The sequence below is a fragment of the Xenopus laevis genome, chromosome 6L, assembly GCF_017654675.1.
Source record: "Xenopus laevis strain J_2021 chromosome 6L, Xenopus_laevis_v10.1, whole genome shotgun sequence".
Taxonomy (NCBI): Eukaryota; Metazoa; Chordata; class Amphibia; order Anura; family Pipidae; genus Xenopus; species Xenopus laevis.
Genome location: NC_054381.1, coordinates 115,334,012 through 115,351,973, shown reverse-complemented (window position 1 = coordinate 115,351,973; position 17,962 = coordinate 115,334,012). Strand labels below are relative to the sequence as shown.

At 37.4% G+C, this 17,962-nt stretch overlaps 1 protein-coding gene across 1 annotated transcript in view; it reads left to right on the top strand.

Annotated features, from left to right (window-relative positions):
* Positions 1 to 17,962, top strand: part of rock1.L (Rho-associated, coiled-coil containing protein kinase 1 L homeolog) — a 90,890-nt gene that overhangs the window by 28,462 nt on the left and 44,466 nt on the right. The window contains exons 3-6 of the mRNA XM_018267930.2: positions 5,726 to 5,826; positions 11,488 to 11,625; positions 14,294 to 14,469; positions 16,490 to 16,574. Of these exons, the coding sequence (XP_018123419.1) occupies positions 5,726 to 5,826; positions 11,488 to 11,625; positions 14,294 to 14,469; positions 16,490 to 16,574 (500 nt within the window). The remainder of the gene's footprint in view (positions 1 to 5,725; positions 5,827 to 11,487; positions 11,626 to 14,293; positions 14,470 to 16,489; positions 16,575 to 17,962) is intronic.

The window sequence follows — 17,962 nt, the reverse complement described above, 5'->3', positions numbered from 1 at the left end:
GAGGAGACTCCAATTCATTTAAAAGAAAAAAAAACAACTCACATGAATTCAAAATTCGAACATTGATAAATGTCTAGATGTTGGTAACAACTCAAGTAATCCACACATACAAAAAAATCAAAACAAGTAAGTCCATGAATTATGTGGAATAAAGTGGAATGACACAGGGAATAAGTATTAAACACATGAAGAAAAGGAGGTGCAAAAAGGCATGGAAAGCCAAGAAACCTGCTGAAATCTGTCAGTATTTAGAAAGCAATCCTGCCCCCTATCATTGCAAAGTAATATCATCTGGTTTAGTCCTAATTGATGGCTTATAAAATGGGTTCTTATTACCAAGGTATCACACAAGAAGCATCTCATGATGGGTAAAAGCAAAGAGCTTTCTCAAGACCTTCATAAACCTATTGTCGCAAAACATACTGATGGCATTGGTTACAGACGTATTTCTAAGCTTCTGAATGTTCCAGCGAGCACCGTTGGGCCATAATCTGGAATCGGAAAGAACATCATTTCTCCCTAAACCGGCCACTATCAGGTGCCCCTCGCAAGATGCTTGACAAAGGGGCATGCCCCGAAACGTTGCACTGCTTTTAATAAAATTGCAAGGGCTTGCCCTGCTTAACTAAACTCCTGTGTGCCGGTGATCCCTCTACGTACTTTGACTGGGTGGCTGCCGATTCCCCCATCACTGAGCACCAGGAAACTCTGCTGGGGTATGTGAGGTGTGCGGTTTTTCCAAATTTGCTTGGCCCCTCGCAAGATGGACAGAGGAGTCCAAAGTATAATCAGAAGAGAAGAGAGTGGAAAACTTCAGAAAGACCTTTAATTAGCGGGTACAGTTGTTTCAAAGAAAACAACAAGTAATGCACTCGACTGACATAGCCTCTATGCACGCTCACCGCGCAAGTCTCCACTGCTGAAGAAAAAGCATGCTGAAACACGATCATAGTTTGCTGCACAACATTTGGACAAGTTCTCGAAAAATATAGTCTGGTCAGATAAGACCAAAGCTGAACTCTTTGGATGTCATTGCACACCATATTTGGAGAGAATTTGCACTACAAATCACCCCCAAAACACCATACAAACTGAAGATTAGAGTTCATGGAAGAGACCCCCGGGAACCTTCTAGATTTGAAGACAGTTTGTGTGGAAGAATGGGCCAAAATCACACCTGAGCAATATATGTGACTAGTTTCTCCATACAGTAGGCATCTTGAAGCTTTCAACAAAGGCTTTTGTACGAAGTATTAAATACATTTCATTGTGTGATTCCCTGTGTCATTCCACTTTATTACACATAACTTAATTTATGGACTTCTTTGTTTTACTTTCTTTGTTTGTGTGGAATACTTGGGTTGTTACCCACATCTGGTTTCATGTCAATTGCCCCATTAGCAATATATTTTTTTTTTTTAACAATTCTTTATTTATCCATCAATGTATGAAAGCAGTTACATATCTGGTATCAGAAACATTACCATGTAATTACAATAAAGATGTTACACTTTCAAGCAGTAATGTGAATAAAGCAGTAGAAGACAAAGGTATGAAAGTTTTACGTATCCGACAGTAGAAGCGTCATCATGCAATTACAATAAGGACATTTCACTTTCAAGCATCAATGTGAATAAAGCAATACAAAAGGAAACAGAAAGAAAAAAAAGGGAAAACAAAGAAAAAGAAAACCTTTAAACATAATAAAAGGATAGCAGTCTTGGTGTTTGTTGTCCATTTTCTATAAGCCTTTGATTTGTTTATTTTATCGTGTTATGTAGTTTCAATAAATCTTAATCATGAAATGGTAAGAAATGCTCGCAATCTTATGCATTTATCGGTCTCCGTATGAGTATCACGGTGGATTCACCACTGGTTCCCACTCAATCCACATATCCCACACTTTATGAAATTTCTCCGGACAGCCTCGTCTCATGTAAGTAAGTTTATATAAAGGAATGGATCTCTCAACCAGACGTTCCCAATCGGTAAGTGTTGGGCCACATGGAGATTTCCACTTCATGGCTATTGCCTTCTTGGCATACACACACAATATGGATAGCAGAGTCCTATGTGCCCTCATAGGAACCTGTTCTTCTAACCTATGCAGTAGCAATACCTGGGGATCCCTCCAGAGCGGAATATTAGCAATATATTTACTAAGAAAACTGTTGACGTGTTCAATACTTATTTTCTTGTGCATGTGTCGGTATTTTTTAGAGTGCAGCTTGGAATATGCTTGAATTTTAACTATATGGATCGCAGCTTCTTTCATCTGCTGGAAGTTTCTACTAGGATCTCTGTGCTGCAAGTGTAGAAACAGGATGTGCCTGTTGGGAAACAGTGGAGGGCTACACTGTGTCTGTCATGAAATGCTTGACACTATGTTTGCTGTGAAATGCTGGGGGGCGGCACACTGGTTGTTGTTGGGGGGGCTGGACTCAGGTGGGCCACTCAACTCCAATATGGATCTATCGAATGGCAAATGTACATATAAGAAGTGTAGCTTTATGATGGGTAAGTGGCTCATTGAAAGCACAATTTCAACACCTCCATAATCTCTGACCCCATGTTGGTTATACTAAATACATTATGCTGAGCAAGATCCCAGGATATATAACTCCAGAAAGAACTTTCAATAAGTCATTCTGGAGTCAGAAAGGCAGTTGATTAGCAAAACGTCTTAAAGAGGGGGGGGGGAGGTGTGTGTGGATATATATATATATATATATATATATATATATATATATATATATATATATATATATATATATATATATATATATATATATATATAGAATAGTTCCCCCTCTTGTAAATGATATAGTGCATAAAGTACCCCCTATTGTAAAATATAAGGATATTATAAGTCACAAGGAGTTCCGTGACCATATAAAAGCACGAGGCCGGGTTGACTTCTAATATCCTCATATTTTGCAACGGGTACTTTATTTATTATAATATACAAGTTTTAGTGAGTCATGTGACAAAAATGACATCCCTACTCACGTTTATAACCGATGACATGACTAGTCACCATTTATAAGGATATAATTTACAAGATATACAAGATATTTGTGTATTATATACATATATATACATTCACACATCAAGTCCAGTTGATTTATTACTATAAGCATACCATGACCTTAATGAATGAGAACCGTCACAGACCTACTGACCAACTCTTTCTAACTAAAAATACTGTCCTTCCTTCTACTTGTCATCTTTAATTCCAGTAACATTTTTAAAACATCACTAGCAACAGTAGTGCACATTGGACAATCATGTATGCACACTTTTACTACAAATATATTTGGCTATGATTCATCATAAGCCCCGTGTGAAGCAGTGTCCTGTTGCCACAATTATTTAATCTACGAATTAGACTGCACCCAGGCATATTTATCCAAACATGGCCTACATGGACTGTGTGCGGGTGTATTTTTATGTGGATGTGTTTATGTGATGTGTATAGTTAAAGATGCAGGTTGCTTAAGGTGTGGTGTCTAGTGAGTAATTAAATACATAGTGGTTCAAATAAAAAACAGGCTTAGTTAAATAAAATGTATTAATTGGTACCTCTTATTATAACTTCATAAGCTACTGTGGATCTGTTCAAATGAGCAACTGCCACAAATTTGTTTCAAAATCATTTGTTTTTTTTGTTTTTAACTTGCCAGAGAGTATGTGTATGTGTGTTTATATATCTATCTCGTAAGTATACAGAATACGAATGTGACCTTTATGAATTTGGTGTGATCATTTTCTGCTGTTTTTATTATTTTTCATGATTCTTTGGTTTCTCAATAGTAGCCCAGAGCACACTGAGCATAATAAATACTGTAGATCGGTATATGCTATAGAAAGCATTGTAGGTGTGGTTCATTGTTGCTGCAAAAATTGAGTACATTTAATAATGCATACGTAGATCTATTCGTTTAAGGCTTTAGTTCTACTTGGAGTGAACCTTTGTTGAGCTTATGTAGTGGTTTAGAACTCTACCTTAATTTACTTAAAGGAGAACTAAACCCTAAAAATGAATGGTTAAAAATGCCATATTTTATATACTTTTATGAACTTATTGCACCAGCCTAAAGTTCCAGCTTGTCAATAGCAGCAATCATTCAGGACTTTAAACTTGTCACAGGGGGTCACCATCTTGGAAAATGTCTGCGACACTCACATGCTCAGTGGGCTCTGAGCAGCTATTGAGAAGCTAAGTTTAGGGGGTCATCGCACATTATCAAGCAGAAAACGAGGTTGGATTGTAATATAAGCTGATGCTACAAGACTATTGACTGATTATTACATGCAAATGCTAGTTGCACTGGTTTCTGTGCTGCCATGTAGTAATTATCTGTATTAATTACTAATCAGCCTTATATTGTGACATTAATATTCTATGTGTACTGTATATTTTGAGTTGGTCCATAAACTCAGTAACTAACAACATCACAGAGCATGTGCCGTCATTCAGCAGAAAATAAGATGGGGAGCTACTGGGGCATTTGTGGAGACGCAAATCTTTACTGCTAAAGGACTGTAGTTGCCTTGGACTGGTACAGAAGCTCAAAACATAATGTACAACATTTCTAGCTACTTCTTTAGTTTAACTTTCCTTGTCCTTTAAGGGGAAAAAACACTGGGGTGTATGATTTTATAAGGTGCGACACACCCACACACCTTAAAAAAAGGGACAAGGCTACCTACCCTGTGCTCATTGATAAATCAGGGCCGCCTTTCCTGTTGTCTATGTAATATCATACAGTGATTTTACCAAAATATTAAAGATTTTACAGGGCCTGGTTGCTGTGAGCCCCTTGAAGGAGTGAATGCAGTGTTCTCATATAATGACCCCCCACAAAAAGCAGGTGCTTCTTTGAAATTCTGGTTTGGGGGCATGTCCACTGCCAAGTAGAGCCTCCTATAAACTGCCAGTCCACCTTACTAAATGGCTAATCACAGTACTTATTTGGCATACCCAGGAACTCTTTTCATGCTTGTGCTGCTCCCAAACTCTTGTTACATTTTTTACTCATGAATAAAAAAAGGTTGCGAACCCCCGGCATATAAGAATAACCTTCAACACTGGTTCAATGCTATCTGCTGATCATTGTCCAGTTATCTATTTTTGAGTTTTTCCCCATTGTTGTTTATTCTTTATCTAAATCTGAAGAATGTTCAGGTTTATAACAGTTCATTTTAAAGGAGTTCAAGAAAGTACTGTATTTATGAGTGAGATTGAATCATCAATTAAACATCTACAATTCAGATTAGCTGCATATTTCACAAAGAAAAGAATTGGATATAATTACTGATATTCACATTCAGTTTGGTCTGTCTTTTCTGTTTTAGAACTGTTGTCTGTTTCTGCAATACTAGCATTTTGAAATGTTTCCATGCAATCTCATGCCAATGTTGACCCCAATGGATTAAAATAGCATTTTTTCATCCATGACCAAATTTGGAGCTGAAGAATCTGCCCAATGGGAATTTGTAAATCACTCTAGTTTATAGAGTGACAGGTTTATATAAATAATGACTGTGATTCCCATTGCATGTTTTAAATTAAAAGCTTGCTTCCAAATATAATAATACGTAGAATATATTGCCAGTTCTGCATCTGCTCTAGGATTGAATATGCTTTTGTAACTTAAATGTTGTAATAATGTTACACCTCAACATGTTTTGCTGCAGCCTCAATTCTTTTGCTTTTGTCTAGATAAAGACACCATAAGTAAAATTCGAGATTTACGTATGAAAGCTGATGATTATGAAGTGGTAAAGGTGATTGGCAGAGGAGCATTTGGTGAAGTTCAGTTGGTAAGTTTTTCAATGTTCTTTGGTAAAATTGCTGTAATGATATTGATTACTGACATTTAGCAGACTAAGGTAATAAACATGTAACAAGTTGTTACTCAGACTGTAATAGTATGAGTTTTAATTTCCTCTGACATCCTAACCTTTTGTTTAGAAAAAACAAAAATAACATTGTATATAGTTAAACTGAACAATGCATACATTTTAGTTACTCTGATTTTTTCCATTTACTAAATTCAAACTTAAAATGCCATCAGATATCAAGTATCAACACTTTTAAATAGGGATGCACCAAATCCAGGATTCGGTTCGGGATTCGGCCTTTTTCAGCAGGATACGGCCGAATCCTTCTGCCCGGCCGAACCAAATCCTAATTTGCAAATGCAAAATAGGGGCGGGGAGTAAAATCACATGACTTTTTGTCACAAAACTAGAAAGTAAAAAATGTTTTCCCCTTCCCACCCCTAATTTGCATATGCAAATTAGGATTCGGGTTCGGTATTCGGCCAAATCTTTTGTGAAGGATTCGGGGGTTAGGCCGAATCCAATATAGTGGATTCGGTGCATCCCTACTTTTAAATGGTATCATAGATACAATAGGAGCCATCTGGTAGTTGATAAGGAGCATTGACCCGCCTAAGGAGCATACATAAGACTAAAGATGAACATACACGGTCAGACACCTCATGGTATTAAACATCAGGCTTAAGGGTGACCAATAATGATATTTCTATTTTTCTATTGTTCCACTTGTCAAGAAAGGCAGTCCAACTGATTAGGACATGAGGAAATGAAGAGTAACTGCAATACTCTGTAAGATATAGATAGATATAGATTTTTCAAACATGCCTGACTGATGAACGGATCGATATCCATAATACATGGATATCCGTCTTTGATTACCGGGCCACCATCCACATACCAAATTTTATGTGTATGGCCAAGTAAAAAGTGAAAGAGTAGCAAGTCATGCTGTAATGCATAGCTGCTGGCCCATAACCTATAAAATGCCATTTCTTTTTACTTGCTTACGTGCCTGATTATTCAAATCTATGGAGCAATTAAAGGGGTTGTTCACCTTTACATTAACTTATAGTATAATGTAGAGAATGATATTCTGAGACAATTTGCAATTGGTTTTCATCTTTCATTATTAGTGATTTTTGAGTTATTTAGTTTTTTATTCATCCATTGTGTTATTTTAGCAATCCATTGGCTAGGGTACTAATTACCCTAGCAACTATGCATTTATATGAATAAGAGAATATGAATAGTAGAGGCCTTGAATAGAAAGATGAGTAATACAAAGTAGCAATAACTATACATTTGTAGCCTTACAGAGCATTTGTTTTTAGATGGTGTCCGTGGTCCCCATTTGAAAGCTGAAAACTGCCAGAAAAAGTTGGCAAATAAAACTATAAAAAAAAAAAAGAAAGAAATCAAGGTCATTTGAAAAGTTGCTTAGAATTAGCCATTCTGTAACATACTAAACATTTGCATAAAGGTGAAGCACCCATTAAAAATTCACCATAACTTGCGAACAAGCTTCCAGTTAGACAAAATATTTGAGGAAGGGAGGAATGTAAATTTAAAGTTTAATAATTTACACCAGTTCTGTCCCTAGTGGGCTTACAACCCCTCACAAAAACACCCACATAGCTGGTTTCATTTGCACCTGAACTGTAGGAGCACCTGGATGCAATCCACTCAAAGCCTTGATGAAAGTACAAAGCCCATAGGTTGGGTCCTAGTCTGAGCCACATCAGTGTGAGCATCATTGCTGCCCCAATGTCACCTTCATTGTGACTTTTGCTGTATATTCAGCTCAGATCTTTAAAATCAGTGACCAGAAGGTAGTTTCCCTTAGAGACTAGCCAGCATGTTTACTAAAATTGATGATAAATATCTCTGGAGATGTTGCCCATGGCAACCTATTAGCAGTTAGATTTAAGCAGTCACCTACAAGTTAGAAAACAAAAGCAAAGATCTTGGTTGCTATGGGTAACATCTCCAGAAATCATAGGAGATATTTATCACCAATGTTCGTATTTCAGTTTATTACTGTATAAGAAGTGCCATTCCCAAGAAATTTGCTCCTGAGGATGTTATGTTAATGATTTAACCAGTCGGTGTCCATTTAACTTGGTTTGCCAGATGCCATTGTCTTCATCTTGCTGAAGTTAATTTTAAGATGAGACATTTTGCTTCCTAGATAAACATTACTTGCTCTAAAGAAAACATTAATCCTGTTTGTTGACATCTACAGGTAGATTCCATTTTCATTTTTTTAATGTAAAAACTTTAGTAACATTCCCTTGACAGAGATTAAATACATAATTGTGCAGCAGCTGGAAATGCATGTTGCTTACTTGTATTTCTCTTCACGGGAATCTCTACCCAAAACAATTTTTTTACATAATTAGGAAAAAAAAAAAAAAAAGTGTCATTCTAAGAAAAAATAACATGTTTAATTTCATGTGAAAAAAGAAACTTTCTAAATATAATTAACATGATTGTGCTGTTTCTGAAATAATCAAATTAATCTCTCTTCCCCTCTCAGCATTTTGTCTGTAGTTGCTTCTCCCGCAAGTGTCAGAACGCCTAGAAATACTATTGGAGGTGCAGGGATTGTGATCCAGTGTATTTGGAGGAAAAGTCTTTTTTGTGTGCATTTCTCAGTGTTTAGGTGATTGGTGTGTGCTCCTTTTGCCTACACAATGTATGCTATTCATACTAACTGATTCCGACTCCTGCATATAGGATGACATCTTTCTTAAAGAAGAATTCAACCCTAACGTTAAAAATTACCTACCCCCTACCCTACATAGACCCCCTCCCTCCAGCCTTAGTGTTACCCCGGGCAAATGCCCCATATGTTTAACTTTCCCTTCGGTGCAGATTCAGGCATCGGAGTTCACAGGCGCCATCTTCAGTTGTTTCGGTAATCATCAGAATGAGACCGGCGCTTTGGCAGTTTTTGTGAGTTTCGTGCATGCACAGTTGTCGTGAAACAGAAAATTGCTCCGGTCTCATTCCGAAGATTTCCAGAGAGAAGAAGATGGCGCCCGTGAACTCTGATGCCTGAATCTGCATCGAGCGGTAAGTAAAACGTTGTGGGAATTTGCCCGGGGTAACACTTAGGCTGGAGGGAGGTCTATGTAGGGTAGGGGGGTAGAGTTTTTTTTAACGTTAGGGGTGAATTCTCCTTTAAAGGCGGATAATGAATAATACCATGATTATTTGTAAGTGGTTATATTTGGAAATAAGTGTCTGTCTGGCTTTGTACTTCTGGTTGTGACTTTCAAAGCAATGTAGCTATTAAATGATGTGTAACATGATTGACATCCGCTACTTTGTTTTAAGATTCAGGAGTAGAGAACAGAAATGGATAACACTGGTTACAATTGTAATAATAATAAGTAATTTAAAACTAGCTTTCTGATATTTTGTGCCTTTTTTTTTTTCTTTAGGAAAATAAATCCCACACTTGCAAATATTTTGTGTACATTGATAAATGGGACCTTTAATTCACACAAGTACTGCAGGCACTTTGGATAATAGAAAGTATGGTATTGCTATTGATTGTAAATTAAATGGCATTTAAAAGCTTCAGCGTGTGTTTTAAAGCATGGCCCAATGCCTTTAGTTTTTTTGTTTTTATGTTTCTCTTTGTTGTGTGTCTAATGTTTACTGTGCTTTGTCCAGTTCGCCTTCCAAAAATTCTTTGTTCAGTTCTGTCATTCTTTGTGTTTGGTTGGTGACTTGTTGGAGTATTTCTGTCATGGATTATTTTATGATGGGGACCTAGCAGCTGTATTAGGTTCTGTGCTTGAATTAGTTGTGAGGCTGATGGATTGTTGGTTTCATTTTCTGATTCCATTGGATCAGAGTCCTATATCACTGTCTTGGATTTTTTCTTTTGTTTGTGACATTGTGTTGACCTAAGTATTTTTCCATACCTAGTAGCGATAAAACCCAAAATGGTCGTTTTTTGATGTTTTTCGGGTTTGTGACTTGTAGTTTTCCCTTACCCAATTTAACAGGTCATTTTTGTTTAAGTTTAAGCTATGGTTTGTCTCCCTTTGTCCGGGCAAAGTAGAAATATTTACTCTGTACAGTTACATAGTGAAGAATAAATCAAGTTGTCTCTTTGCAGCAGGTATGGCATTCTTGGTTTTATATCTTTCTTGTGACACAGCACTGTGAGCATGTACAGGTTTGTTGGCTTACAGGGTGTTTCCAGCTTTGTGGCACAGATGTGTTTCCTTTTGGCCGAGTGATGTTTAATGTAAGCCGTCCTTTAAAGGTTTTGTTCAGTGTAAAAATAAAAACTAGATAAATTGATAGGCTGTGCAAAATAAAAAATGCTTCTAATATAGTTAGGAAGACAAAAATGTAATGTATAAAGGCTGGAGTGACTGGATGTCTAATATAACAGAACAGAATTACTTCCTGCTTTGCAGATCTCTTGGTGTCCACTTATTGGTTACCAGGCAGTAACCAATCATTGACTTAAGGGCGCCCACATGGGCCATAATTGCTGCTTTTGAATCTGAGCTGAATGCTAAGGATCAATTGCAAACTCACTGAACATTTATGTCCCATGTGTCCCCCTTCAAGTCAGTTTCTAAGTAACTTAGAAAGCTGAAAAGCAGTTGTGTTCTGTTATGTTAGACATCTGCTCACTCCAGCCTTTATATATTATTATATATAACTAACTAAATTAGAAATATTTTTTTTTTTTGCACAGCCTATCTCTTTACCCAGTTTTTATTTTTACACTGAACTGTTCCTTTAGGACGGGGGGGGGGGGGGGGTGACTCTGTGCAGAGTTTAGGTTTGTGGTGTATCTGTGTCCACTGGGTTATTTTGGTTTTCCAGGTATGTTTATATATCTCTGCGTGGCCGTTTGCTGTCTTACACACCGTGTGGGTATTTAGGCCTGCCCCTAAATACCCACATGTCCCCTATTTCCCCCACCCTCCCGTAACCTGATCGTGCCTTTTAGCTTCCCTAGGTTTTGTGGTAGGGTGGAGCCCCAATCGCAAACCATTACTTTTGTTGTGTGGGTATTTTCATGTGATCTGGTTTGGGTCCACGGGGTATGTGTGCTGTTTTCCGGGGTTGCGGGGGAGAGATGAGTCAGATGGTGGTCAATATCTTTTCCCCAAACTCTCCCTTTGCCAGGACGGTCTTTTTCCAGCTGTGTTTCTGTGGGTTTAAAGCGCTGGTGGTACCTGATTTGGATCCTGACTTGGGAGCTCTTTTAAAATGTGGCCAATTTTGGGTCTGGCCCCCAGAGGTCCTCCACCGTTTTTAGTTTAATAAAAAAATCTCTGCCCTTGCCCACCCAGCAGCAGTCTTGACTATCTACTGCACTGCCGAGTGTGTAACCCTGAAATCGAGTTGTAAGGTCAGTGTGAAGATCCAGTAGCTGAAAATCATATTTAACATGTTCCTCCAGCCTTTCTAATCTTTGCACTTCTTTCAGAAGCTATGTAGCCGTTGACTGCATTGAGTGCAAAGGCTGATATCTACTAAAATAACAGCACAGGGTAGACTACTTTAAATGAACAGGAACGTGGCAACCTCAGCATTGTATACACACATGATAATGAAGTTTAGCCAAATTATATATTTAAACACATTTTCTTCTTTTACAAGGTAAGACATAAATCATCACGGAAGGTCTATGCAATGAAGCTTTTGAGTAAGCTGGAAATGATAAAGCGATCAGACTCTGCATTTTTTTGGGAAGAACGGGACATCATGGCCTTTTCCAATAGCCCATGGGTCGTGCAGGTATGATAACCACCAGTATTTGCTATGTGCAGTGATCATCTTTTCAAGTCATAAACCACAGAGAGTGCTTTTATTTTATTTAGCTTTTTCTTGCCTCTAAAAATGTATATATTATTGTGACTGTGATCACATATTAATAGAAGAGAAAATACCCTCACAGAGAAGTGAGGGAGACATTACCCCAACATTATCAAGATCACTACTGCATGTATAACAATTCAATTAAGGAAAAAAATCAACACCACCACAAAGGACAAGGATTAAAAGCTATCTGACATCATAACTGAGTAAGATAAAGTTGTAATCCATATGAGTAATTTTTGTTCTGCATAAAAATCATTCCTTTCGATAAAAATACCTAGGTACAATGACACTGGTCTCTGAGCCAAAAACCAAAACAGTTGTGAAGCCATAAGCTAAACCCATATAATATAGTAATTTGTTGTGCTCAGAGAATATTGTGAGAATTTAAATATCGCATCATATTTACAATTCACATTCTATATAAGGAATGTATTATTGCAGCTGAATCAAATAATAACATGGTTTGGAAAATGTGAATCATATAGGAGATACAATCCCCCCATTTTCTACTCCCATCCTGCACCAAGTTTATACATTCTAATGCACAATTTGCCTCAACCAGGTTTCGCAGGGGTAGAGAAATGCCAACATCTGTGAAATAATATACACATTTCCATTTAAGTTAAAGAAGAACAAAAGCCTAAGTAGGTTAGAAATGTTGAACATTATGTTTTGGGCTTCTGTACCAGCCCAAGGCAACCATAGCTTGTAAATTTGCAATGACCCCTAAGCTTAGCTACTCAACTGCTGCTCAGAGCCCACTGAGCATGTGAGTGTCGCAGACACTTTCCAAGATTGTGACCCCCTGTGACAAGTTTGAAGTCCTGGATCATTTCTGCTATTGAGATGCTGAAACTTAAGCTTGTACAATAACTTCAGTATGTAAAATATGGCATTTTTAGCCATATTAATTTTTAGGGTTTAGTTTTCCTTTAAGTTCCAAAGGGGTGTTTTTGAAGTGTTACAATAAATACAGTATGTACCAGCGTTACCTCAAACAGTTGTAATGTTGTCTTACTAGATCAGTAACTAGAATAGTAACTAGTTGGCAAAAACGCACATTTAACCCCTTTCAATGGGACAGATTGTGTAATATATGGTTGTGGCATAGAAAAAGATTTTCTTTTGAAGGGGTTATTAAAAAACAAACAAAAAAAAAAACAAAAAAAAAACTGTAACTGTCTATAGGTTTTGTATTATTGTTTCATAAAAATCACAGCAGTTTGCACCCCATTGCTTTGCTGAGTTACAGATACCTGACTTTTTCAGTAGCTGGGTGGAGTTTCTGAGCTAATATACTGTGGGTAATTGATGACACGGGTATTGGAGGATTTGAAATAATTAATGGAATTCAGTACTGCAAAGTATGGGTTTGAAGAGATCATACTTAGGAAAGGAGAAGCTAGCAAAGCTGTTGAAAATGTGTTTTGATTGGCAAATGCTGACTCTTCACTTAGGAAGAAATTAAATGATAGGAATTAAGAAAGGATTTGCTTGAATAAATGGATAGGCCCAGTAATGCAGTAAAAGCAACCTTTGTTTTTTTACACACTTAAGTTTGTACCTATTTATAGGACTACAATGAAACTTATTGCTTGGCAGTATATCCTATTTTATACTTAAAAGGGGTATTATTCTATAGTTCTGTACAGAGCCATAAAATGCACTTACTTTTTGATGTATAAGTATATATACATTACAGTTTGGTGATGTATGAATTAATCACTGTTTCTGAAATACAAGGCATTGTTAACATCAGAAAGCCTTAATGTAAAGAAGCTGCATTTGACATAACACACAGTATATGACTATGTCATGGGACAGGATCCTTCTTTAGCAGTGGACATGTTTTATTACTCTAAATTAGCATCTTTAAACCGCGTCTCCCCAGATAAAAACGGGCTATACAAGGGCCAATATTAGCTGCCTAATCAGCCCTTCCATTTCCAGACCAAGTCAGTAGGTTATTGGGTTTTATTTGGGACAAACTAATGACCTACTAAGAATATCTGGCCAAAGATTTGTCAAGTTTAAAATCCAACAAGAACTGCTTAAATCTGACTGGTCTGCACATCTCTAATATGATCCAAAATGGCCTACATCTACTTATAATGATGTCATTTTATCCAAGCAAGCAGATATTAAGTAAAATAACTTAGTCATTCAGGCTAGAATATAACATTATAAAGGTAGCATTTCCACTCATATATTTATACAATCTTAATATTGCTGCTACATTTCATGAAAATGAGTCCAAAAGACTGATATTAAATACTGTTTTCTGAAAGAAGTCTGCAAGTCTTAAATCTTAATTAAAATCTGATTATATGGAATGGCAGGTAACATATACAGTCACCTATGCCTAAATGTGTTTTACAATTTACTGCTGTTCGGTGATCCTACAGTTTTCCACATGCATATAAAATGGATGTACATCGCACATGCAAATGACCTATATAGATATAATATATAAAAGTGATGATAAGAATTAGCTTATTAGCCTTTCTCTTATATTCAACTGTTATAACCTCACATATCCAGGATAAAAATGCATTTTACCATTTTTGCTTTCTGTTCCATGCAGTTATTCTACGCTTTTCAAGATGATCGTTATCTTTATATGGTTATGGAATACATGCCAGGGGGAGATCTTGTAAATTTAATGAGTAATTATGATGTCCCTGAAAAATGGGCCCGGTTTTATACGGCCGAAGTAGTTTTATCCTTAGATGCCATTCACTCAATGGGCTTCATTCACAGGTAAGACTGATCCTCAAAAACAGGACTTTAAGAAAAACTAAACACCCAGTTGCTTTTGACTTAAAGTGGACCTGTCACCCAGACACAAAAAGCTGTATAATAAAAGTCCTTTTCAAATTAAACATGAGATCAAATTTCTATTGTTTATTAAAGTATTCATAGCTGTTTTAAACGCATTTCAAAATCTCAGCTGTCAATCAAATGTTGTCTGTCCCTCCACTATGCATAGGCATAGAGGCGGGACAGACAATTACTTTCACTTTCCATTCAGCACTTACTAGATGTCACCGCTCTCCCCACATTCCCTTAGTTCTCTTCACCATTTAATTGTGTAACCAGTGTATAGGGATGGACATCGGGTCTCCCATTCTGGTGCACAAACTAGATTTTGAGATGATGCAAGGCTTGCTTTAATAACAGTGTCCACAAAATGGCTCCTGCCTGCTTGCTATAATTATGAATTCCCAGACTGAAGGAGACCAGATTAAAATAATTCATATAGTGTAAATAAAGTTTATTTTGCTTGACTAATGTGATAAAATAGGATTTTGACTTTGTTTTGGGTGAAGGGTCCCCTTTAATTCTTCTGTATATACACAAGTTGCTTTTCCACCATTATAAGGCAATATCTGACATTTCTTGGACTTTTGCCCTGGTTTTTCAGAACATAAACATATATTGTTTTTCTCAAACTCCAACTTTTTTAGGACTTAGGAAGTGCAAATGTATAAAAATAGAGTCCTAAAACAACAGATTTCCCTTGTGAGTTAAAATTCTTTGCTAGTTTGTAGTGAAGCAAGAAGAAAGCATGTGTGATACTGAACTGAAGAAGGCTTTGGTTATTACTTTAGTCGGAGGGGCAATGTTTGGAGGCAAATGTAATTTGAAATCCAAAATACATTCACATCAATGAAAAGCTGTGAGGAATGTCTTGCCAAACTTAGTTTGTTTACTGAAAGGAAATATAAAAAAACCTAGAGCATTACGAATTGAGCACGAAGCTCATTTTGTACATTTGTGCCCCTATGCATATTGCCCTGTCCACTACCAAACTGTGCTAAGAATACTCCTGAAGACAACCCTACCATATGTCAAAAACCCATGTCACTTTTTGAGGCACATTTATCATAGGTCGAATTTCGAATTGTCAGTTTTTTAAATTCCCCTAAACTCTCATAAATTTGAAATTTGCCCAATTTTATTTAAAAAATACAAATTTTTCAACTCTGATGGATGTAATTAACCCGAAAACTCAAATCGATTCGAATTTTAAAAATTTGATTTGTTTTTCCCCTGAAAAAAAACCTTAAATGTCAGGAAGGCTTCAAATAACTTTAAATTGATCCCTGGACGTCTCCTATTGACTTAAACAGCAATTTGGAATGTTTTAGGTGGCGAATAGTCAAATTCGAGTTCTTAAAGAGCCAGAGTATGATCAATCTCAAAAATCAATTGTTTTTTAAAAACTTGAATCAAATTTGAATTACTCCCTAGTCGATTTTGACAGTTTTGACCATATAAAAAACTCAAAAATTGGAATTTTGTTTTCGAATTTTCAATTCGACTCTTGATAAATCTGCCCCTTAGTGTCCTGCATTGTCACCCTAAGCAGCTTAATGTATCAGTTTTGAGAGTTTTGATTTGGCTTACTGAGCTGCTAAGCCTATAGACAATGACAACCTTGTTATATGAAGCCCGTGTTTTGCTCAGTACGGTTTTGTCATCTTAAACACCAGAAAGCTTAAAATTCAGCTTGAAGAAAAGTAAAAAATAAACTGTACAAAGCAACATGAAGAAGTCCTTCTCTTCATTTGAAAAAAAAGAAACGTATTGGCAGAGATGAAAATGTCATGCATATACCACAATCGATTGCCATTTACAGCTAATTGTTGCATCCAGTTGTTATAGTTTTACAATCAGATGTATGCAAAGACTTTGTGTGCATGTGACTGATGTTTTTCTTTGTGTTATTGCTACCTGTTAATTAAAGGTATATGTTTATATATATTCATCTTTGCAGAGATGTGAAGCCTGATAATATGCTGCTGGATAAGTCTGGACATTTAAAACTAGCTGATTTCGGTACATGTATGAAGATGAATAGGGTATGTTTATGGATATATTTTATATAGGTTTATTGTTTCGCTTGCCATCCATATCCAAATGCTCTGATACAATAAATAAAAGTATAGTGCAGTTCATAAAGGAACAGTAACACCAAAAAATGTGTTTAAAAGTAATGAAAATATCATGTAGTGTTGCCCTGCACTGGTAAAACTGATCTGTTTGCTTCAGAAACACTACTATAGTTCATATAAACAAGCTGCTGTGGAGCAATGGCAGAAATAGAAAAACGGCTATATGGCACAGGATAACAAATGGATAACAGATAACACCATTAGACAGACAGAGCTTATCTGCTATCTGCTGTTTAACTTGAGCTTTGTCTCCTTTGAATGGCTGCCCCCATTGCTACACAGCAGCTTATTCATATAAACTATAGTAGTGTTTCTGAAGCAAACACAGCAGTTTTACCAGTGCAGGGCAACACTGCATTATATTTTCATTACTTTAAAACACTTTTATGTTTTGACATTACTGTTCCTTTAAAAGAGCAGTGACATGTCTATTTGCATTCTACACCACTAAAGGTCACACGGGGAGATTTAGTCGCCTGGTGACTAATCGCCTCTTCTTCTGGACGACAATCTCCCCGATCTGCCTTCCCCTAACTTCCCACCGGCTATAATGAAAAATCGCCAGCAGTATGGCACTCGCGGCGCTTCATTTTCCGAAGTTGCCCAAAGTTGACTCATGAGGAAACTTTGGACCACTTCAGAAAATCACCGCTGGTGATTTTTCCCTGTCGTCTTAGGGGGACACAGGGCACAGATGGGGTTAAGCTCCACCCTCCAGGAGGCATGACACTTGTAATAATTAAAATAAGGGGAGTGCCAGAGGGTCTGGCTTAATCCCCTGTGTACTGACCTAATCAGTTTTCAAGTGTCCTGCTTACTAGAAGGATGGACTTAAACAGTCTGAACAAACTATTACCAGCACGACGCTGGAACTGGGGTCCCCCAAGCACCAGGAATACCTGTGTGTGTGGGGGGGACCTCCTTTGTGGGAAATTCTACCGGGGTCTTTCTCTGGCCTTTTAGGCTATAACGACCACGCAGACTTTCCTGCTCCCCATTCTGGATGGCAGCGGTTTGGCCAGTATTGAGCACTATGCGTGAGTAATCCTCTTATTTAATTTACTCACATTGGCTCTCCCTCTCCCTGTGCCTGTCGGCCTGCTGCCGCATCTGCCTTGTTCCACTAGGTGTCCCGACACAAGGGAACACTCGGGAAGGGACGCTTAGGGGCGTATCCCCTCACCAATCGCCCATCTGTTGATTCGCGCCGAAGTGGAACGCATAAGCGTTCCAGGCACCATTTTCCTTCACTCGCGCGCTTTCCACAAGCAGCAGCACGGACCCACAGGCGCTCT